The 22,970-nt window shown below is 41.0% G+C and overlaps 1 protein-coding gene across 2 annotated transcripts in view; it reads right to left on the bottom strand.

Annotated features, from left to right (window-relative positions):
* The window catches only part of MYH15 (myosin heavy chain 15), a 55,235-nt gene that overhangs the window by 19,846 nt on the left and 12,419 nt on the right, over positions 1-22,970 (bottom strand). For both annotated transcript variants that reach the window (XM_071808382.1, XM_065829429.2), the window contains exons 10-33: positions 22,762-22,825; positions 22,564-22,662; positions 20,553-20,656; positions 19,996-20,134; positions 19,262-19,380; positions 17,803-17,952; positions 16,639-16,809; positions 15,394-15,573; positions 13,989-14,121; positions 12,050-12,117; positions 11,020-11,107; positions 10,672-10,789; positions 10,261-10,384; positions 9,431-9,567; positions 8,799-9,054; positions 8,122-8,364; positions 7,350-7,526; positions 6,679-6,824; positions 5,969-6,059; positions 4,570-4,959; positions 3,473-3,599; positions 2,288-2,406; positions 1,618-1,814; positions 240-589 (exon numbers count right to left, since the gene is read on the bottom strand). In XM_071808382.1, coding sequence (XP_071664483.1) covers positions 240-589; positions 1,618-1,814; positions 2,288-2,406; positions 3,473-3,599; positions 4,570-4,959; positions 5,969-6,059; positions 6,679-6,824; positions 7,350-7,526; positions 8,122-8,364; positions 8,799-9,054; positions 9,431-9,567; positions 10,261-10,384; positions 10,672-10,789; positions 11,020-11,107; positions 12,050-12,117; positions 13,989-14,121; positions 15,394-15,573; positions 16,639-16,809; positions 17,803-17,952; positions 19,262-19,380; positions 19,996-20,134; positions 20,553-20,656; positions 22,564-22,662; positions 22,762-22,825 — 3,790 coding nt within the window. The remainder of the gene's footprint in view (positions 1-239; positions 590-1,617; positions 1,815-2,287; positions 2,407-3,472; positions 3,600-4,569; positions 4,960-5,968; positions 6,060-6,678; positions 6,825-7,349; positions 7,527-8,121; positions 8,365-8,798; positions 9,055-9,430; positions 9,568-10,260; positions 10,385-10,671; positions 10,790-11,019; positions 11,108-12,049; positions 12,118-13,988; positions 14,122-15,393; positions 15,574-16,638; positions 16,810-17,802; positions 17,953-19,261; positions 19,381-19,995; positions 20,135-20,552; positions 20,657-22,563; positions 22,663-22,761; positions 22,826-22,970) is intronic.

Below are 22,970 nucleotides of genomic sequence, written 5' to 3'. Positions count from 1 at the left end.
GCACCTCTGCCAGTGAGCTCCATTGGCAGGTGAGCAAAGGGAAGCCTGCCCTCCTCAGGCCATACCGATTTCTGTGTTTAAAACCCTCATGGCCCACATCTGTGGGTGTCTCCATCAGAAAGCTAGCCTCAAGGATGGGATAAACACCTTTCCCTGCAGCTGTTGTGGGGCACCTGCATCCCTCCAGCTGTCCACTGGTGTGCCTCTGACACTGGACATGAAGCCTGAATGAAGCCTACCTTGCAGGTTCTTGTTTTCCCTTTTCAGTGTCTCCAGATGGTCCAGCGTCTCCTCGTAGGCATTCTTCAGCTTGAAGAGCTCGGTGCTGAGGCCACGAGCCTCCTTCTGGGAAGCCTCCAGCTCAGCCTGTGACTCTTCATACTTCTGCTTCCAGTCGTTAATGATCTTGTCAAACCCACGCTGCTTCTTGTCCAGGGAGGCAGCTGCTGAGTTGGCCTTCTCCAGGTCAATCATCATGTCTTCCAGCTCATTCTGCAGCCTGTGCTTTGTCTTTTCCAGAGAAGAGCACTTGGCATTGGCTGCCTCAATTGCTTCCTCAGCTTCTTGCAAACGAGCAGCAAGCTTCTTCCTATCAGGTGGGAAGACACAGTGAAATGATCGAGTGCCACCACTGCCATGTTATTCAGAAAAATTTACACCAAAGCAGCATATCTCAATAAATCAGTTTTGAAAGAGAAAATTGCAGGGACAAGGAGAAGGGAGGGGAAAATCAAGCCTCTAGAGAGAAGGGACTATGATAGGAAAAAAAAAGCTTAAATTATGAGTGGTGACATGTGGCAGATAATTTTGTGCATGTGTGCATATGAATGTTTGAAATTGAACTTTTGAACTCTCAAGCAGCAGCCTGCTACTTGCTAGCTGTATCCGGTATGGGCTGGTTGTAGATTTTGAAAAGGCCTGGTCTAAATGAAAGTGTCACATTCTTCCAATTAGGAGATATGAGACAGAACCACCAGTTAAGAGGTTGATCATGCCTTGGGCTTTTGTCCATAGACTATTTAGATTGGGAAAAAAAGTAGCTGGGAGTCCCAGCAAGAAGAGGTCCTGGAAATAAAGGAGGATCCCAAAAGAAGAGTGTGACAATGCTAGATGGAGTAGATACACTGGAAGTGAGGGAAGTTCCTGCAGATCAGAGATGCATAGAAGCAGATGCTGAAGATGCTCATAGTCCTTGCGCAGAAACATCTGAGACTGGTCACTGTGAGCAGCTGCACAGCATGACTTAACACAACTTTCTGCTCTTCCCAGAGCAGCCATCATCTCCCTGCTGGGAAGGGAGGTCAAGACTGAGGTAATGAAGCACTGGGCTCAGCAAAGCAAGTGAGTGTGTGAGATAACCAAGGAGGGTAATCTAATCTTGTTAATTCTTAAATAAACCTCAGCACCCTCATCTACTGCCCCATGGACAAGGACTCAACAGACACACTGACCTGCTCAAGCAATGAAAAAAACAGAAGAAGGACAGCCACAAATTATGGCAATGAGCCAGGGGGATTTTTCCAACCAGATTGCCCTGTTTTCTTAGCACTATAACAAGTCCCAAGGAGCACAGTCCTCCCAGGCAAGGGTATGATGAAGTCCATGTAACCTACTTACTTGGCATCTTCCAGCTCCTCAGTTCTCTGAATGGCATCAGTCTCATACTTTGTTCTCCACTGTGCCACTTCTGCATTTCCCTTGGAGAGAGCCCGCTGCAGCTCTGCCTTGGCTTCTTGCTCCTCCTCATACTGCTCCCGCAAGAGATCACAGTCATGCCTGGCTGCTTGCAGAGCATGAGCCAGGGCATTTTTGGACTGCAGGGATAGAAAGGTCACAGCATTGCAGGATCACCTACAGCAAAACTCAAACAAACACCCCATAGAAATTCAAATGGAGACTTAAGCCTTTTTTTCTTTTTGCCTCTGGCCTTGACAGTCTAGGTCAAGTGAGGTAAGAAGTATCTGAAGTCATCTCTAACTGTTGGCTTTCTGAGGAACTATCAAGACCAAAGATAACCTGACACCTTTGGAGAAGCATCCAAACTCTTAAGGTGTACAATCTGAGATTTTGGCTATCCTACTGGGTTTTGTTTAACAAGTATGCTGATTATTTTCCCAAACTCTTCTCCTGTGTCTTGCCTCAGTCAGCAGCAGGAACTTATATCAGTACAATTACCAGGAAGGATTCTCACACCTGTTTCTCATTTCAGCTTTCATCCAGGCTACAAATGAACATGACCAGTTCTCTCCATTCCATGTCACTTAATGTGACACAATCAAAGCATTACCTTGGTTTCCTCTTCTAGCTGTCTCCTGAGTTCTTCAATTTGTTGTGTAAATGATGTTTTCCCCCGGGACAGCTGACTTATCAGTGACTCCTTCTCTTCAAGTTGTCTTACAAATTCACCTGCCACAAGATTTAACCAAAAAAAGGTAAGATCATGAAATGACAAAGTCCCAGCCAAAATCAAAGTCCCACATATCCAATTCTACTGAGGAAAAGAACTAACGGTGATTGTGGTTGACCTTTTGTGTAGCTTCCTTCAAAGTTTTAACCTTCAGACACTTCACCAGGATAGTTTTCTTTAGGGTTGTTTTTTCTTTTTGTTTGTTTGTTTTCTTGATTAATTTTGGGCTTTTGTTTTTGAACTGCCAATACCTTGGTTTGTTAATTTTCATTCAGCTCGTGGATTAGACTAGACTAATGCTTACTTGCAGTTATATCTGGTTTTGTTCATACTTTTCTTCACTACTTTACATTGCTTTCCCACAGATGACTTCTCAGAGGGCTGCAAAGCACCCTGAGAACCTCAGAATGACCAGTGTACAGAACAGAGGGATACACAAGAAAAATTTCATTTGTCACAAGAAGGGCATCGCTGCAGGATAGAAACTGCAGCCTGATACGAGTACATGGAACTAACAAGAAAAAATTTCAGGAAATGAAAAACAGGTCATCCTCATCAGATACCACTCTTTTGTGGTATCTGATGAGGATGCAGAGATTAAATAGCGCTACTCTGCCTAAGAAGGTAGTAAGCACTTAGAGGATATGTAGTATTTTTTATCAGATGTGAGCAACTTCTAGAGCTCAATGCCCAAGGTCACTGTGAGGAAGATGGTATTCACACAGACAGCAGCGATATGCCAACTCCGTCATTTTCCCTCTAACACTGTAAGATAGATGTACATGTCCTTCTTTTCCAAAACTGGGTACCCAGTCAGCACATCCACTTCAGCTCATGAGATGGTAAATATGGTTATAGGTTTGTTTCAAAAGCCAGTCCGAGGTGAGATATCCCCACCAAGGTTATAAAAATACTGAGCATAGAAATGTCAAAAGACACAAAGCTACCGCTCCATTCAGCAATACTAATCCAGCCACCTTCAGAGGTGCCGTTGCACAATACATCTCACCAATGCAATGCTGAGACATCTGGGAGACAGTGTATCTGGGCTGAAGATGCACATACCATTCTCACTCTGGAGTTTTGCCTTCTGAGTAGTGAGGTCATTCATGAGGCGAGTCATCTCCTCTAGTTTAGTTTTTGTCTCATTCAGATGGTCTTCATAAGTGCGACAAAGTTTCTCTGCGTTTGCCTAACAGGCATCAGGAGAAAAGACAATCAAAGCTGTAGCCTCCAGGCAGCCACTCGGAAGCAGTAGCCTTCCAAATATATACTTTTTTGTTTGCCTTTCAGAGAAATGGCAGATAGCAAAGACACAGATACCACAACAGCAGAGACTGTGATGGCAGTCCTAGGCCAGGGGTCTCCCCATCAGACCACCTTCCCCATTTGTTTTCCCTGAACTGCATTCTGAACTGGAGCACCAGTGTAAAAAGCCTCTGCAAGAACTTCAAAAGCAATCACATGCCTATGTAGTTGAGACATAAACCTCCCTGTAATTGCTAGATGGGAAAATCACCTCCAATGAAAATCTCTTCACTGATTCTGCTTTAATTGCCATTTATCATAAATTGAGTTTGATGACAGCTTTCTGACTCTCAAAATACTGAAATTTATTTTCTTCACTTGCACTGAAAGAGATCTTTAGAGTGCTCTGAAAGATATCAAGATGATTATCTACTCAGGAAACAAAATCCAGAATTCAGCCATAGGAAGTAAAAATACACATGGTTGTCATGCAAGTCTTTGCTTTGCACTCCTTGCTAACATGGGTGAAAACTGTGAGCCAAGGGCAGGATCTGAGAGGACTCTGTTTAGGATGGGAGATATCCAGCCTTGGATGGCATCACCCCTGTCATCACCAGCCTGGGGGAGCACAATTTAAGTGACAGAGTTTTGTGTTTTGAGATATACGTATAAGCAATATGCCTGCGACTGGGGATGCACTGTGTTTTAGACAGGCCATCTTAATTGTGGTCCCATCTCCAGGTAAGAAGGGTTGTACCACCAGATGGGGAAGGAGGGACATTGCGCACATGAGCACCCCCAGATTGCAAGACACCACCTTCTTAAACACTTCAGCTCAAGCGTCCTGGAAAACCTTCAGACCGGTCTTAGCTACACATGACCTTTAGGCATTTAGGAAGCCTCAGGACCCTTACTTTTCCCTTGACCATCTGCTCCATGTTGGATGACAGATCATCCACTTCCATCTTCAGCTCGCTCTTCTCCTTTTCCAGTTTCTGCTTGACCCGCTGCAGGTTGTCCAGTTGCTCCCCCATCTCAGCCACACTGTCCGCATGCTTCTTCCTCAGGGTGGCAGCCGTGGCTTCATAGTGCAGCGTGGCCTCCTCCAGGTCCCGCCGCAGCTTCAGGAACTCTGCCTCGCGTTTCTTGTTCATCTCCAGCTGGGCAGCTGTGGCTCCCCCAGCCTCCTCAAGTCGCTCACTTAATTCCTCCAGCTCTCGGGCCAAATCCGATCTCTGCTTTTCCACCTTGGCTCGAGCAGCTCTTTCTGCTTCCAGCTCCTCTTCTAGTTCTTCGATACGAGCCTACCATAGAGACAAGAGCGCCTTTGGGTCACCTTCATGGTGATTCCCGTTGGAATACCTTGAATCACCTTACAAATAGTTAAACCCTCTGCCAGCCCACACTCTACAGTACAGTTGTAAGCACAGTGATTAAAGGACTTGCCCATTTGTGCCAATAGATCAGATCTTGAGCTAGAGTGAGAATGATGAGTCACACCTTTCTCACAGTAGGTTGGTCTCCAAGCTCTGGTTCAAGGCATTTAGGGCAAGTGCATTGACCTTACATTCATGTACTCAACATTCAGTTGAAGTACATGAGAGAAGTCACTTGACAGTAGGAGTAGCATCAACAAATTGTCATTGAAGGGTAAGGACTCTTCACATTTTAAGAGCTCTCTGACTTAAGTGACTTCTGTCTAGGAGTGTTAAGACAGGATTTCAAATACAGCAGTGTGAAGAATTCCATGAATAATGAATATTCATTGGGAGCAGTCTTTTTTTTATGAAAGAGTTATTTTGACCAATTTATACTTCATGTCCAACTTATGCAAATGTTCTTTTTTTACAAAAAAGCAGAGCTGATATTTTGGGGTAAGACATTTTGTTTGGACTGTGCTGACTGTTGGCTTTGTTTGGCCTTTTCATTTCAGTTTAAAATTCCCTGTGCATTTGAACCCTTCCCCTAAAGTTCAAATCCATGCTTATCACTGCTGAACTCCTTCCCAGCATCTACTGGGATGGAGCTCATGCTCCATGGTTTGGAACAATATTACTTGCTTAAAATGACAGAGCCTTTCTGCCTTGCCTCAAGCCACTAGCATTCTGTGGTCATGTGTCCTGCTACTGGAAATGAACCACTACAGAGTGAGCATCCTGAGGGAAAGAAGGATCAGTCTGGGAAGCTGTGGAAATACACCACTTTGGGCCTCACAGCTGAGCTGCAGTGAGCCGTGAAAAGTCTCTGCAAAACCCTTCAGTGAGGCACAAAGAGAAACTCATCCTAAGTTACATAAGAAAGACACAAGCTGACCTGAAGCTCCTTGATCTTCTTCTGCAGCTGCATCACTATGGCTTGTTCATCTTCTATCTTGGAATTCAGCTGGCTCATTTCAAATTCTTTCCTGCCACAGAAAGGAAAATCCTATTGTGACAATTTTCCCTGTAGTTTCAGGTCAGTATTCTGCAATTTTCAAAGAGTTGTTCAATAAAACTTCTAATGTATCTAAAAGTGAAAGCAATCCCTCATATATTGTTGTTGTAATCCTCATGTATTGCTATTTGCATGAAAACACATCTTCCCCTGAGCAGTGGTTTCCAAGGCAAGACTCTGCATGCATTTGTGCAATTATATTTGTGGTTCTTTGTGTCGTACAAAAGTAACATTATTTTCAGACTCAATGGAAAAATACATTTAACAGAGTCAGGTCTTTTAATACTACTGTCATAGCTAGTGAGGATGGACAAATTTCTAGAGACTTCCTTCATCTTTCTCCTCCAAGCAATGAAAAACTTCAATAACTTTTAATTTTTTTTTTAATGCTGGGACGTGTAATGACCTCCAGTGTTTCAGGTGTATTATGCACAGGTAAGAGTGATTTTCCCCTCCCTTCTTAGCTGCACACTCTCTCCTCATGAAATTTCCTTTTAGCCACCATCAGAGCAGGACAACACATCTGAAGGCTCTGAAATCACAGTGGTAACTGTGTTGCCTTATTTTGTACAACAGAATCAGCCTCTTACTTTTTTAGCTTTTCTTCCATCTGCAGCTTATCATTCTCCAAGTCCATGACACTCTCTTGGGTCAGCTTCAAATCCCCTTCCAGTTTGCGTTTTGCCCTTTCTAGATCCATCCTCACTTTCTTCTCTTGTTCAAGTGAACCCTCAAGCTTTAGGAACAAAGTCACTTATTAAATATATTGAACACAGATGGTTTACAACAGTCAGACATTTGCTGAGCCCAGTTTTGTGCTGAGCTCTAGCAAGCTGCGAAGCAGAAGAACTTAAGTACAAGCATGCTATTTTACATTTTTTGTTTTCTAGCAGCCAGTGGGCATATGGACTAAAAAAAAAATATAACATAAGTGTTAGTCCACGCTTTACATTTGTGCATTACAGTTCTCTTAGTAGCAAAGTTCTGTTTGACTTCATGCAAGTTACACTGCCAATGCAAACTGAATGGATTTTCCTTTGTTATCATACTCCTTTCAAAGGCTGAACTAGATCGACAAGTTTTTATAGTGTTCCTGTAATTATACCTTTTACAGACAGTACAAGGACTGCATTTCTAAATCCTTGATCATTTCTTAAAGGACAGGAATACATTTCAAAGCTTTGCAACATATCAGACTCGTCAAAATTGTTCAGTGGTGGACAAACAAGCCTGAGGAAACATGAAGGCAGAGCCAGCTTACATCATCCACTTGCTGTTCCAGTTTCACTTTAGCTTTGCTCAGTGTGTTGACCTTGTCCTCCTCTGCTTGCAGGTCATCCAGAGCTTGCTGATGAGCTTCCTGCAAGGACTTTTTCTCCTTAGTAAGCTTGCTGATGTTCTCATCAAGAGTCGCCATTTCTTCTGTCAGATTTTTGACCTGTGTGAGAAGATGTATTTGTAAGACTTTGAAGCAAGGGATTGTCATAACCTGGCTCAAATGACTCTATACTGAACTTTTATGCAAGAAGACAATTGAAAGTAAGCACCCCTCCCCTCCCAGCCCCTCTTGGCTTTTTGAGGGAAATTGCCATCAAGGAAGCCAATGTGTTCTAGTTCTTGTTGTGGGTTTAGTACAGTCTTTCAAACGTGTTACATTATTTTCAGTGTCATTCCCATTTTGGTGGACATCAGCCTCTGATTCTCTCTGGGAGAAGTAGGAGATGACCTTTACATTTACAGGCTCTAAGAAGAGCTGGGGAAACTCATGGTTACAGCAGAAAATTGTTTACTTAAAAATACGCAAACTAGACATAATTATCTGAATGTCAGCAAAACTGACTTCAGAAAAAGGGAAACCTAGACTCAGAATTAACACTTTTTTCCTTCATAAGGTCAAATAACTCTGTATATATTGATCCTTCAGTGTGGCCTGTGTAACAGACAGTGTAAAACCATCAAAGACCAGTAGCTTTTGTCATAGAGGTAATCCATGTCCAACCTATTTGTGCCCAGCTCTGAAGTTCTAGAGGTACCTTGTTTTCAGTAGCATGCTTCTCTTTCTCTACTTTTGCAAGTGTTATTTCAAGATCATCAATATCCTTCTTGAGCTCAGAACATTCATCTTCCAATTTTCTCTTCTTAGAAGTCAACTCAGAATTCATCTCTTCCTCATCCTCAACCCGCTCTGTCAGTTCTTTGACTTTGGCCTCCAGCTGAATCTTGGATTTAATCAACAAGTCGCATCGTTCCTCAGCATCTGCCAGAGTGTCTTGCTCCTGGTGTGGCACAAGGAAGAGGACAGCAATGACTGCTTGGCCTTTTTTCTTCCTCACTTGTCCCCTATCCTCTAAATGGTCAGAGAGCCTGATCCAGCACTACAGAGCGTTTCCTATTCCTGATTTCAGAAGGCAAGACTGACAGGTAATTAAGAGAGCAAGATGAGACAGTGGTGGGCATGACTAGTCATGTATAAGACTACTTCCATATCTAGTTGCCACAGACATTGCCTTGGACAGAATCTGTTAAGATTTGCGTTGCGAGCCAACCTGGTTATATGCTAGAAGATGAAAATTTCTATCTGCTCTCATTTTTTTGCAAGACTGACAAGACTAACAGCTTATTCTAATTGAATTGCACTAACACTCTGGTCTGTAAGCCTTTGAGTTTCAAAGAACATCTAATAAATATATGAATACATGTATCTACTCACAGCTTGCAGCTGGAGAAGCAAATCATTTTTTTCCTGAACTAAAGAGACTTGCTTTTCTTCAAGTTCCTTTCTCCTGGCTTCAGATTTTTCCAGGGCCTCCTTCAGTTTCAAGAACTCTTCCTTCATATTGGCCATCTCCTTTTCAGTTTCTGCAGACTTCAGAAGGGGTTTGATCTTAAAGAAAAGCTTCATCCAAGGCCAGTTCTTCACAGCCATAAAAGCACGGATATTCCACTGAATTACAAGAAGTGCGTCCCTAGTTTAAGAAGAAAACAAATTAAATTCCCTAAAGCTTAGCCTGAACTGAGAAAGTTGGAAATTTTTTTTCGTTCTCAGTCAGTTTTATAGCTTTGTTCTCAGTAATATTAGGAACTTGTACGAGGTTCCAAGATATACAAGAAACTTGCCCCATATCTCTTTATTTTCTGGGACATAAAGAATTTGCAAATCTGATTTTCACCAGAGCTGCAGGCAACTAGCATACAGTTGCTATTATTTTTATCATACATCCACTTTAAACCTTTAATTTAGGGTTAGCTGTAGCCTTAGGGACTGTAATAATACCTCTATTCAACATATAATTAAATGCTAATTACTGTTATCTGCTGAGATTTAAGAGGGTGCCTTCATACCTGCGCTCCACTATCTTCTGAAACTCAATCCGCATCAGCCTGCCACGTGCTCTTGCCTGGATCATCGTTAAGATTTTTGCAAGTCTCTCATCCCTCATTTCTTCTAGATGGCCCAAGAGACCAGCCTTGAAGAACACCTGGTACATGCACACATGTCATTTTCCCATAACAAATTATTTTACTCCAGAGCTACACAGACCTTATTGAAATGGTTCAGAAGAATGCTATTTTATTGACACATTATAAAGTAAAAGAGTATAGAGGGCCAAATACTACTTGAATCAGGGACTGGACTGTACAGTTCCAAAGTTGTTTTAAAACCAGGTCTCATCTCCTCCGTTTTGAACAGACCAAACAATTTTATTGCCACATTTTTATTGCAAAGGTACTTTTCAGCTGTGACAGGGTTCAAAGCAGGTCAGCTGAACCACAGTTCCCAACTCCCAGATCTCTGCTAATGGGATCACAACATAATTGCACATTGGCCTCATTTCAAAAGCTGCAGCTGATCTTGCGGTTCATATATGTTTAAGAGTACCTATATTATATTAAATAAGCTATTGTTTTACTGGGGGGCATGGAGCATCGGCTGCCTGCTGTGTCCACTTGTAGTGTTGCTGTAATAAAAGCTTTGTGGGAACTTGAGCCACAGAAATAAAATTCCTCTAGCACACGTAAAAATTAATATCACATAAATGCTATATTGCTGGTTCCTTCTGTTATTCACTCTTCATTAATCTCCACCACCAGAAATTGCATAATGTCCTATTCTGCAAATTAGATATTCATTGCATCACTTTACATAAGCACTGATGCTTTTTTCTGGTTACCTTAGTGTGTCCGAAACGATATTGGTTATGGTCAACATCTAAAGATGCCAGCAGTTTTTCAGAAGCTTTTCTGCTGTCCACAAACTTATCCTCTGGGATTGCGCCTGGATTCAGAATGCGGTACCTTTTAATAACAGATGAGCAATGAGTAAAATTGGCCTAGATCCTGCCTTTTTTTTTGTTTGTTTCCCCTCCTCTTCCCCCGAAACTTAAAAAAAAAAAAAAAAAATCACCTAAGGTAATTTCCTACTTTGCATCTACACAGACAAGCAAGAGCAGTATAGCAGAATTCTGCCTGCCGTGTTCAGGCAAACAATGGAAAATAAATGTAAACTGAATAAAATACATCAAATAAAAGCGAGAAGACATGCTTTGCTTATTTTGACCGGAGACAACACAGCTCTATGTTACCTTTGTTTAAAGTCAGCATAAAGCACCCTGTTTGGGAAACCCTTACGGCAAATGCGGATGCCTTCCAGGACACCATTGCAGCGGAGCTGATGCAAGACAAGGAAAGCATCCATTTCACCTACAGGGGAAAAACAAGGCTAAATTAAATGGAGCTTCTCCATAGGGCTTGATCTTCATTTCACCGAGGGGACTGGAAAAGGTAAGGTGTCATCTCCTGAAAGAGTGACAGCATTGGATATGGTAAAAAACACAGACAGTATTTAAGTACAGTCTGGTGACCTGGAAGTAAGTATTGGAATGACATAGTTCAAATACACTAACATTTTAAGGCTGTTGTTTTTTCCATACCTGGAGTTTTTGATTCATTGGGGATAATGCACCGTACAAAGTGAGGCGCTGTAGATTTTAGGTTAGTCATCAGCTTATTTAAATTTTCCTAGAACAGACATATTAAAAACACAATTAGCGGTTTAGTGGAATTCCAATCACTTATTTCTTTGTTTTGCTGGTTGTTAAGTTTATTAAGGTCATCTCTCTAAACAGTTTCCAACAAAATTACAAGCTTACCAAAATTATTACAGAGAAATGTGTTCAAATAAACCAAAGTATGAATTAACTTTATTATAGGAATCCACATCAGTTTTAGCAAAGTCGTAGGAAGACATGTGTTTTACTTACAACCCCAGAAATGTCAGAAATAAGATGAACAGCAAGCAAGATGCAGTATCATCTTGCAGAGCATTTCTATGAAGCCAGCTGCATTTTTGCCTGGCTACTTCCCCACTTGGTGAGGGTAGGTCACCTTTGCAATCTGTTCCTCATAAAAATCTTAGGCTTTTGTCCTCCTAGCCAAATATTTTCCCTTTATTGTTCATAACTGAACATCTCCCACACAGGCAGAAATCTACCTTGGAAGAAGCCAACTATTAAGGGCATTGTCCAGTCTCTTCTTGAACGCTGTCAGGCTTGAGGCCGTGACACCTCCCTGAGGAGCCTGTTCCAGTGCTCCACCACCCTCCAACCCAATATCCAATTGCAACCTATCTGATTACAAATTACTTGTAATCAGTTCCTCTTCCAAAGACAAGCATGAAGCTATAAGCCACAAAATAAATATCAAAGGTTGTTCACAACATCTTGCGATACTTTCTCAAATAGAATAAAAAAACACTTAATCTCCGGAATTCTGGAAGAAGGTAAAATGGATCAGCCCCTCACACGTGTAGTTTTAATAACAGTGTATTCACTTAGCCAAGGTCAATAACCCAGGCCCTGAAAAAAATTCCAATGTTGGATTTCAATTTTTTTGTCCATTACAATCCTTAACATTCCTCTTCAATGTCTTAACTCAAAACGAAGTGCAGAGAGGAAAACAAACCTTGTGCAATGAGGACACGGTTTGAAAAGAAGCACCTTTCTTGCGTTTCTTTTCTCCGCCCTGGTCAGCTAAGAGAAAAATGAAGTAAATAAAAATCACAATCCGTATCTCAGTAAGTGATGCAGGCAGGGCATGGGAGACAGACAAACCATTCTAATAGTGCAACTCTCTGTGAATGAAAGACATAGCTAATGGCTGGAAGGCTCTGACTGCTCCAATACTATACATGTTCTGAACCTCAAGTGTGATGTATCAGAAGTTTGCAGCTCTCTGGCCATACTTAGGCTTTTGTCAAAGACCACTGTAAGCTTTCTGGACTGCATTTGCATTTCAGCATCACACAGCATCACTTGTTTTGCAGAAAGTCCATAAATATGACTAAGTCACAAAGATAACTTTTCACAAAATAGTCAGTTGTAGTGTGTTAAAAAACCTGTAGGGTGAGATGATGCAGAAATGTAATGCTTAGGGAAAATTTATACTTCACATTGTGCTCTATAGACTCTGGTTCTCACGTGTCTGCTATGCAGACACTGAACTTGTACAAGTAACATTTGTTCAGAATAGAGGGAAATGAAAATTTATTTTTGTAATTTTAGATATAGTAGCTTTGCATCCCCTGAATTTTGCTCAAAGCTTCCGAGTCAAAATCACTCAGATCCTTCAAAGGAACACTCGTGTCCAACATGACATTTACGAAGCCTCACAAGAGACAAACATGACCAAAAAGTGTACAGCAATTGCTGCAGCTTTCTAAACACTGGACCATTAGATCATTCCCAGGAGGTCTAGCATTCTGACACCTGTCAACAACAGTCAACATAAAAAGAGAAGTGAGGAGTGCAATGTGTTTGATGCAATTACCAAAGACCTTTCCCCCTTTTGAAAGTGACGCGGCTAAGACTGGAAGAGGCTAATCTGGACAGGCTGTTCTTTTCTCCTGACACTGAGGAAAATCAAGGTAGCATTCAGACAGACAGGAATATCCACAGGCAAACAGGCAGTTAGTAACTTCCAAGAATTTGATAGTGGCAGGATTTTTGTTATCTACATTCAACTCCATCTCTTATTCACATTATGAAGTCTGCAGCCTGCTTGCTTCCTCAGAAAGTGTCTTATGATTAATGACAACAATATCTATAGAAATGAGATTACTAATAAATAGGCTGTAAGTGATTGCAACTTCAGGACATAAGACCTACATCTTTGTAATGAATGTCAGTCTTATTTACTTAAGATCAATTTTCTGGATGCTTGCTACTTGTCTTCTCACAAATAAAACAGTTTTGTGTAATGCATACAGCTTAAATATGTTCTCAGACATACATTAGTCTTGTCAAACAAATGAACAAAAAACCCCAAACAAAAACAACCAATCAAAACAAACAAACAAATAAACAAAAACCACAAAAAAACGAACCAACCAACCAAAAAACCCCAGCAACCAAAAAGGAAGATGTATTGGCAAAATCATCTACTTTGGCCATTGTGGAATGGTGTTGAGGTACCTTCAGTGTCCAAAACACTCTCTTAAACTTTGCATTTCCTATTTGATTCATAGTGGCTAGCAAGGAGGACTACAGAATGAGAAACAAGAGCTGTTCTTGTTCATGGGCATTTATGTACAATTATTTTTGTGCAACTCTTGCCTGCATATCTGAACACTTGAATGTTCAAAATCCCACTGGAGTGTTCATAACATACAGATCTCCCTGCCAAAATTGCTCAGAGGTATTACACATTCAGACCAGCTGGGTTAATGGCCTCCTCGGTATAACTGGCAAACGCCTACAGATGCTGTGTGCATCTAAATAATTAGTCACTGCCTCATTTAACATTAAGTCAATTGCAGCTGAGAGAATTGGTTTTTTTCTGAAATTCATTCCCAAGCACACATTTCCGCAATGAAAGAAAACCCATGTGAGCTGTTGCTGCTTACCGCTGTCAGCGCCAACGTAGCTTTCAAACAAGCTTGCCAGGAGTTTGTTGGATGATTTTTGGAAAATACCTACTACGGTTTCATTAAGCGGGTCTTTGTTCTTCTCAAGCCACCCAATGATGTTATAGGGAACCTACAGCAAGGCATTGAAAACAGATCAGAGGTTTCAAATGCTCCCCTTCAGAGCAACCAGAAGTTCTTTCTGGTTTGGCTTGAAGTCAATGACCTTTTGTGAAGTGCTGCCCTCAGAGCAGTACCAGCCACCCATTTTTTCATCAGTTCCCCTCCAATTCTCTGCTTCCTAATTCCCAAACCTCTCTTCTTAATAATTACTGTCTGAATCCTGTACACCCCTTCCAAACTATCTGGTCCCTACATCTTCTCATGGACTCCATGCAGCTGGCTGTAGAGGTACCACATCATCACTGTCCCAGGAACCCTAATAATAAGTGCTGAACTATAGAATGTACAAGTAATAATTTCATTTCACAACAGCGTGCTACACCAAAATAATCAAGATTTTCTGACAGAAACTTGATAATCTAACTCCTGGACTTTGCCACAGCTCTGTTTAGTGGGAAAATATGTTCTATTATTAGTACCATAAGAGGATAGAAATTTTAATTTTCTTTGCTGAATACATCAACAATTACAGATAAAGAGCAAGATGAGCATTATTTCTCTTAATAAATACAGAATTAGTTAAATGTTCAATTATCATTTGAAATTAACAGCATAAGGTAGGTTCCAGCTCTGCTGTGCTGAGATTTCATATCAACTCTTATTCAACAAAAAATTTTCTCTCAAATTCTTTCTGCCCATCTGGTGTGAAAACACAGCTTTGAAACTGGGTAAGTTTTGGCTCAAGAATCACAGTTCTAGACTCCTGTTCATCCCATCATCAGCTAACCTGTTAACTAAACCTTCACAGCAGAATTAACCACATTTCCCTTGGCTGCTTTGATACACTGGTCCTAACATGAGTAAAAAGTTACGCAAATATATATAATTTAATAAAAAAACCCATCCCTGAAGTTAGGCAGAAGTTACTCAGTTCATTTGTATAGGGAACCAAGATGGAAGGCTAGATGCTATTCCTGTTCAGTCACTGGTCTGAATCTGATTATACGAAAAGTGATAAAGGCAAGGCATATTTTCAGCAAAATCACTATTAACCTTCCTCAGTTTGTTTGATTTGTGCATCCAAGGACATCCTGGAGGCTGGTGGCATCTTACTGTGTTTCAATACTTGGGCAGAGAGAATAGACATCTGCTTTTACTTCTCACTATTCCTTTATCCCACTTTCATCTTTCCCACCTCTCCTGTTGTACACTGTGGGCCAAACCCCAAACCCCACCTGGAAGATTTCTAATGCAAAGTCTACCTGCCAGCAGAGGAACTTACTGCACCAGCATAATGAAGAAGTTCAAAGTGAGCTTCATATTTCCTTTTCTTATCAGGCCTGGGCTTCTGTAGGTTAGGCGACTTGCCAAGATGATTGTCATAGAGTTTGGCTTTGAATGTCATATCTGTAGCTTTTGGGAACATACATTCCTCTTCGAGGATAGACAGGATTCCCAGTGGCTGTGGATTTAAGAGCATCTTTGTTGGAAAATGCTTAGGCTGCCTGCTTTCAGCAGTGCAGTCTTTAGGTTTGATCTGATGGAATTTTAAGCCTGCAAAATTTCTTCTTATCCCGAGGAGGAAGCCTTTGACAATTCTGTTAAAATAGTAACCACACCTTTGACTATTCAGCGTGTCAGTTCTGCCTTGGGAGGCTTTATGATGACTTCCAAAAAGGGTTTGATTTACCTTTCAAGGCATTTGAGCCAGCTAGCATTTTATGATTCACATCTCAGGAAAAGAAGAACTAACCTCCTACCACTGGCCAGATTGTTTGAGGCACTAGGATCGTATGCAGATATCCTACCCCTGGAGAAGAAAGCCATCAAGTAGAAGAGCACTTAATAATCAGCCTTTCTACTCCAGCTGTTCCAAATGTCCTGCTAATGCAAGACTCAACATTTCATTTTTCCTCCCAGATCAGCAGGGTTAGATGCCATGCCATAAGAGATGGCAGAGAGGGAAATACACCAAAGGACAGCTGTCCCCACCAGAACCACATTATACTCACAAAGAAGAAAAAAGAAAGGCGGATCGCGTGCTGGGGAAGTGATGAGGGGGAAGCAATAGTTTCAGGCTAGGAAGAGCATGAAGAACTTTACACATCAACATGTAATGTAAGAAGCAGGAACCTCAAAGGGAGAGGTACAGGGCATGTGACTGAAACATAGCATTTGCCCTGAAGAGCTCACAAGTAATTTTGATGTTAAGCATATGCGGAACAAAGTAAATGGAAGAACAGTAGGGACAGAGAAAGACGAAAATAAAAACCAAGGAGGATTTTACAGCCACACAAATTAACAGTTACAGCTTGTGGTTACTGTTGGCTCTGTAAGGAAACTTACAGAGGTCAAGCCAAGTAGCCACAAATGCTGATTTTCCTTTGATTCTGTATTGCATGTAGAAAGGTGAGAAACTTGTCCCGCTGTTTTTCCTACTCTCTGCACTGGGACTTGAGGACATCTCCAAGAGAGCATCATGAACAAAACCAATTCAGAAAATACACCTTTGCACTCCTGTACATACCTTCTCAATTAGATCAATGCAGGCCTGCAGGTCCATGCCAAAATCAATGAATACCCATTCAATGCCTTCCTTCTTATACTCTTCTTGCTCCAGGACAAACATGTGATGATTGAAAAACTGTTGCAGTTTCTCATTAGTGTAATTGATGCAGAGTTGCTCAAAGCTGTTAAACTGCAGGAGACAAAAAAGAAGAATTCAGACCACAGTTAACTATGGTAAGGGCTTGGTGGAACAGCAAGAAGGAAACTCTTTACATCTAAACCTTCTAAGCAGTAACTGGTTGAGAAACTACTGAGCACAATACAGAAGGCCAAAGAGGGGGGAGCTCAGTAGCAGGCGGATGGTTGCCTCACGTACTGCCCTCCAGAGCATGAGGGTGCCTGGATTTGTCCAGGTCTCTCAGGATACATGTGCCTTTCCATCAGCAGCATGCCACACTAGTCCTGCTAAGCAGGGCCAATGCACTCTTTGCTGTGCTGCATATGGAGAACAGCACATAGTAGCAACAGCATTAAGCACTTATCTGCAGGAATGGGTTCTGAGACACAGAAGTTGTGATGTGCTTTTCTCACATGCACTTGTTTACAGTGATGATAAAATCACAAAACAGCCCAGTTTGGAAAGATCTTGTGGCCCAACCTTGTGTGGGAGAGGGAGCCTAGATGAGATTGTCTAGCACCCTGTCCAATCCCATCTTGAAAATCTCCAGTGATGGGGACTCTACCAAATCCCTGGAAGGTTGTTCCAGTGAATGATTGTTCTTACCGTAAAAAAATTCTTTCTTATATTGAGATGAAAATATATATCTGATATTGATATAGAAAAAGGAAGAACTATCATACCCTATAGAAGATGTTTTCTCTCAAAGAGAAAGAGTGGAAGCAATACATTTTCCTGAAACACAGCCCAAAACATGCGGTATGTTGTCTGCTAAAGGTTGCCACTCTTTCTCCCCAGGAACCATCAGCATGTCCAGCTGTGCTACATGCTGAGTGTTTCTACATCTAGTAATGGAAAAACCTTGTAAAATCATATACACTATTTGTTTTACAGCTTTCTCAGCACTTTGCCTTCTGTTCATTTAGAAAAAGAAATACCCATCTGAGAGCTATCACTTAGTATCTTTTATGTCCTTCCGCCAAGTCCTCACACATTAATACTCACATCAAAGATTTCAAACCCAGCAATATCCAGGACTCCAATGAAGAACTGTCTTGGCAGCTTAGTGTCCAAGGTCTTGTTGATACGGACCACCAGCCATTTGAACATCCGATCGTACACTGCCTTAGATAAGGCTCCAACAGCATACAAAACCTAAAATACATGTTTAAAAATACCACTGTGTGAAACAGAACTCACTGTGGAACACAAGGATTCCAGTGCAGTAGCCGATTTCAATCCTTGCTTAGAGTTTAAATGAAATTTCACAATGGTTCTTAAAATCACCAAGGCACACTTAATACAACACACAGCTTCTCACATTATCTATGCTGACTTTTCTTCAAATTGTTGTCATAGAATCATAGAATCATTTCTGCTGGAAGAGACCCTCAGGATCATTGAATCCAACTGTAATGTATATGTATATGTATATGTATATGTATATGTATATGTATATGTATATGTATATGTATATGTATATGTATATGTATATGTATATGTATATGTATATGTATATGTATATGTATATGTATATGTATATGTATATGTATATGTATATGTATATGTATATGTATATGTATGTATACTAACATGTACATTAAATGTTAGTAAGGTACGTCCTGGGAAACAGCTGGATAGCAAGCTGCAAATGTTTACTCTCATACATTGCTGTGGAAGGTAGGTACCAGAAAGATCAGGGGCCAGATGCCAGCCATGATGCCCAGAGCTACTGCCAGAATGAGGAAGGTTTGTGTTCAACTTGCTCATTGCCATTTGCTTCTAATTTTTGAGGGACGTTACAGCATAAGCAAGTGATAGGAAAAGTCTGTCAAAAGTCTCTTCTTTAGCCGATATGTGACTACACCAGTAGGACAGACTTGTCTCCAGCAGTTTTCCAGTTTCTGAGCCTTTATCACAGCCTGTCTTCAAACAACACTTTTCACTGTAGCCAAAATGCTGCAGCATCTTCTACAATACTGCTACAGCTGCAGCAGTGCTAACCCAAAGACTTCTGTTTCCTAACTTAAGAGATACCTTTAAGTGGATATTGCCTTTAGCTGATTGAGGTCACACAGAGCTTAAAATTACATTAATAATGAATGAGTGATGAGTGAATAAATAATCCACGTCTCAACTCTTCTAGGTGACTGTTCTCATCCAGAATTAGATATCAATCCCCATGTGGTTTTACTGCACCTGGTTTCCTTGAGTGGCGGCTACTAAGAGATCAGAAAAACAATCCTGTCAAAGGCAGTGCCAGCCACTATTCCTTTGTCAGTCTCTTTATCAGTTTCACGGACTTTCACTGTCTGTTCCCCCAAGCATGGGAATATAAAATAAGAACAGGTACTAGAGGTACATGTTAATATTTCTAGCAGCTGTCTGTCTCTCTGAGATGTTACAGATGAATCCTCAAGGCTTGTGGGACAGGTACCCAGATACCCTGAAAGGTTCTCCTTACCTGCTCAACGCTTTGACCTTTGGTCACATACTCATTGCCAACTTTCACTCTAGGGTGCAATAAACCCTTAATCAAATCAGAGGAGTTGATTCCCATTAGGTAGGCAGCTTTGTCAGCACCTGATCAAGAGAAACAAGGTTTAAACTGGCTTTGAGCTTCTACATGGAAACATGCCTAGCCAAGAAAGAAATTTAAAGTATGTCCACTTCCAAAGAAAAACTGGATAAAATCCTTGCTCTTGTAATGATTTGTTTTGTGTTAAGTGTGTCTGTACCCTCCCTTATGGTAGAGAAGGTCATTTAGCTACCTTAGATCCCAATAGCTACAAGAATCACACTTGAGAAACTCTTCATATACAGGGAAAAGAGTGTATCTCTACACTCGTTGTAGACAGTTCTGGGTGCAAGAGGAAGTAAAGGAGCGAGACCTGGAGATGTGAAAGAGAAAGCTAAGGCACCAACTTTTGACAGCCATTTTGTTCAAATGGTCACAAAAGTGGAATTTCATTGGGTTATTTAATTGTTCATAGTTTGTGGTGTTTATTTACCTTCTACTAGGTGAGGTTACCCACCACTGAATAAGCCTGCTCATTGCCATTTGCAATACAAATAAAGCACAGCACTCTTGGCTACATTGTGCGAGATGAAAGCAAACAGGCTGCTTCTTCCTCAACACAGTGCACAAGACGTGCCAGACTTTTGAAGGTAAGGAGTACTTTTAGGTGTTATTCTTACTTTCAGTGCCATCAGCCTCTGCCTGCTCTTCTCTGGGTCTTTGTTTGAATTTCATGTTCCCAAAGTGCATAATGGCACCTGTGAGCTTGTAGGAACCAGACTTCTCATCTGGCACAAATCCCAAGATGTCCATGGCTTGCTGTGAAAAGGAAACACAGATTTTCTGTCACTTCCCTATTCATAACATTTTGCCACCCTTCAATCTACCTTTGCATGGCAGATATTACTAAACTGCCAAGGGGTGTTATCTCACAAAGCAGCCACTGGACCACTCTGAAGACCCAGCAGTGACTGTGGAGCAAAAGCTTTATCTAGCATTTTTTGTATCAAAATTATAAGAACATTGTGCCCATGGGCATTACATGAAACAAGGCCAGATTCAAAAGTGTACTAGTATATCAGGTCTCTTGCTTCATATTATGAAAGCAATGAAGACCCATTTCTGCTTTTGCTTTAGTCCAATAGCTTAAGTGATGGAAGTTTGGCTCCTGCCATCACTTTTCCTTCACACACGCACCTAATCTATGAAGCACAAAGTCAAGTCAGTACAGGCTTACATCTGTTGCCAGCAGTTCTTCTCCATCATCCAAGTTGTCCACTGTAACTACTCCTTGTGAGCAAAAGTGGTAGTCATACGGGTTGGTAGATACCAGCAGCATATCTGTAAAAGAACTGCCAAGGTCAAGATGGCCATCCATTCCAGATATTCCGAAAAAATGGAGGTCAAAAGATCAACTCTGATGTATATATGTCTCTGCACAAAGGTTTATAAAGTTTTTGTTTGTTTGGGGGTTTTCTTTTGTTCTGTTTTACAAATGCAGGGCAGCAACCAACTCTCTTGTTCTACCAGTCCAGTCTGAAGACCAACATTTAGAGAAGGTGTGAATAAGAAGAATATGGGAATACTGCATACACCTCTATTAAGCATGTTTTGCAGTATGCAGAGTTCATCTTTTCCCGTATAGCCCTACTTTCTGCCTTGTGTGCCTGTAGAGGTAAAAATCCCATCTAAATACAGAGGAGAAAAAGATTTTAGTATGATCCAACACAGGGACAATGGGCATGGTTCCCCTCTTTTATAACAGACTCACAAAACAGCAACTTCCAGGACTCTTTGCAGAAGACACTTGGCTCTTGATGAAAAAAAGTCTGAATATGGCTCTCTCTTTCTCTCCTCTTTCCTTTTTCCTTTACATCAAAACCCCAAGATACAGAGTTGTTTTCTAGAAAGCTAGCAGGCTCCAAAACTACAGGAAGAGTCCTGCTTCCTAAATAAACAGAAAGTTTCACCCACATTCAGCAGACCAAGGTTTGGTCTAGATTTCAATCTTTTATATACATACACACATATCTACATGTCTATAATGTGCATGTATGTAATTATGCGTGTGTCTCTCAATATACGTGTATATAAAAATCATATTCTCTATTTGTGTTAATTTGCTATGAAGTCACTATGTTATGCATTCGTTTAGCTGCACTTCCATTTTTCTATATTTATACTTTTCTATATTTAGATATGTATGTGTTTAGATACAAAGACATACATTTCTTGTCTAAAAACAAAAGTCCCCATTGGTATCAGCCTCTTCAAGAGCCTGCAGACATGCTCTTGCTGGCCGAAAAGGTGTGTGCTATTGGAGAGCGTACAGACAGTCTATGAGAAAGAACATGTTTTCCCAGCAAAGGAATTCACACAGGAATCTCAGTGCAATCCTTCCTTGAAATCTTTCCCGTAATTGTCATTAATTAGGCGACGTAAAAGCTAAGAGGGTTAGGGATTTGACCACGCACTGTCAGGATAATAAGTCTTCAAAACAGATTATGATTGCTATGGCTTAGTAGCAGTTTAATGCAGCAATGAAGTGACTCTTCAATGTATTTTCTAAAATATGTTTCTTCAGAGCACAAATTAAATTCAGCAAACCTCATAATTTAAATAACCAGCGGAAGTTTTATTCAAAGCATTCGGAGATGGGAGCAGAGAGACTTCATCTGTTCTCTGCACTTCTCTAGCAGGTCTATAGGACCGCATTCAGCCAGAGAAAACTTGAAAGGGGTAATGGCCACACAATCAGCAGCAGGCAGCTCTGCATTTTGCTACAGAACATACTAGGCTGCCAGGTTTGGCACTTGGGGCGGAAAAAGGGAACTAGCTTTTTTTTCATGGAAAATCTGGATCATTAAATTTTTATCACCAGAAATGCTTTTGGAGGCATAGCATTTTCCAGATGTTTCGAGACCTTGGATTATACAAATTCAGAGTGACGTTTCTTGCCTTTATAATGCTACATTTCAAAAGTCCTGACTAAGTCTCATTCCTTTAGTCTAATCTGAAATACCACTTCGTTTTATAGGGTACCTTCATCAGCATATCACAGGAAAAAAAAAAAAAGGGCGCTGTTGCTAATATTGAAATAGCATCTTTCAAATAGTGTATTTGACAGTGGAAGTTCAGTGTTCTCAAGTGGAAGTGTAAGGCCCTTTCTGAACACAGGGTTGCCCCTTGCCCCTGTCTATTCAGCTGAAGGTTGGTTCTTAAAAGCTGTGCATCCCCATAATGCTTACCCAGTAACTCTGGTTTCTTTCCTGACAGGATTTGGTAGAAGATGTGATAGTCTCTTTCACCTGGTTGCTGGAAAATCACTCGGGATTTCTCCAATAAATCTAGTTGCACAAAGAAAAATTCAGTGAGAAAGGCTCTCCAAGCTTTCAGATGAGCAATTGTATGTTTTTTTTTAAAAAAGGAGAGAGTTTGCTGCTTACAAATCTCAATATCAGCAGATGACAGCTTGCCTGTGGTTCCAAAATGGATTCGGATAAATTTACCCTAATTCACACAGAAGAATATTCTAATTAGTGCATTTAGTATACACAAAAGGAAACAAAGGATGCTGCTTGAAGGCAATCATTTGAGCCAAAGAATCAGTTTATGTTAACTCCTTGAATTTGCATGGGCAGATTTTCAATGAGAA

This window comes from Patagioenas fasciata, chromosome 1 (assembly GCF_037038585.1).
Source record: "Patagioenas fasciata isolate bPatFas1 chromosome 1, bPatFas1.hap1, whole genome shotgun sequence".
NCBI classification, from domain to species: Eukaryota; Metazoa; Chordata; class Aves; order Columbiformes; family Columbidae; genus Patagioenas; species Patagioenas fasciata.
Note: the sequence above shows the minus strand (reverse complement) of the source record. Positions and strands in the feature narration are given on the sequence as shown.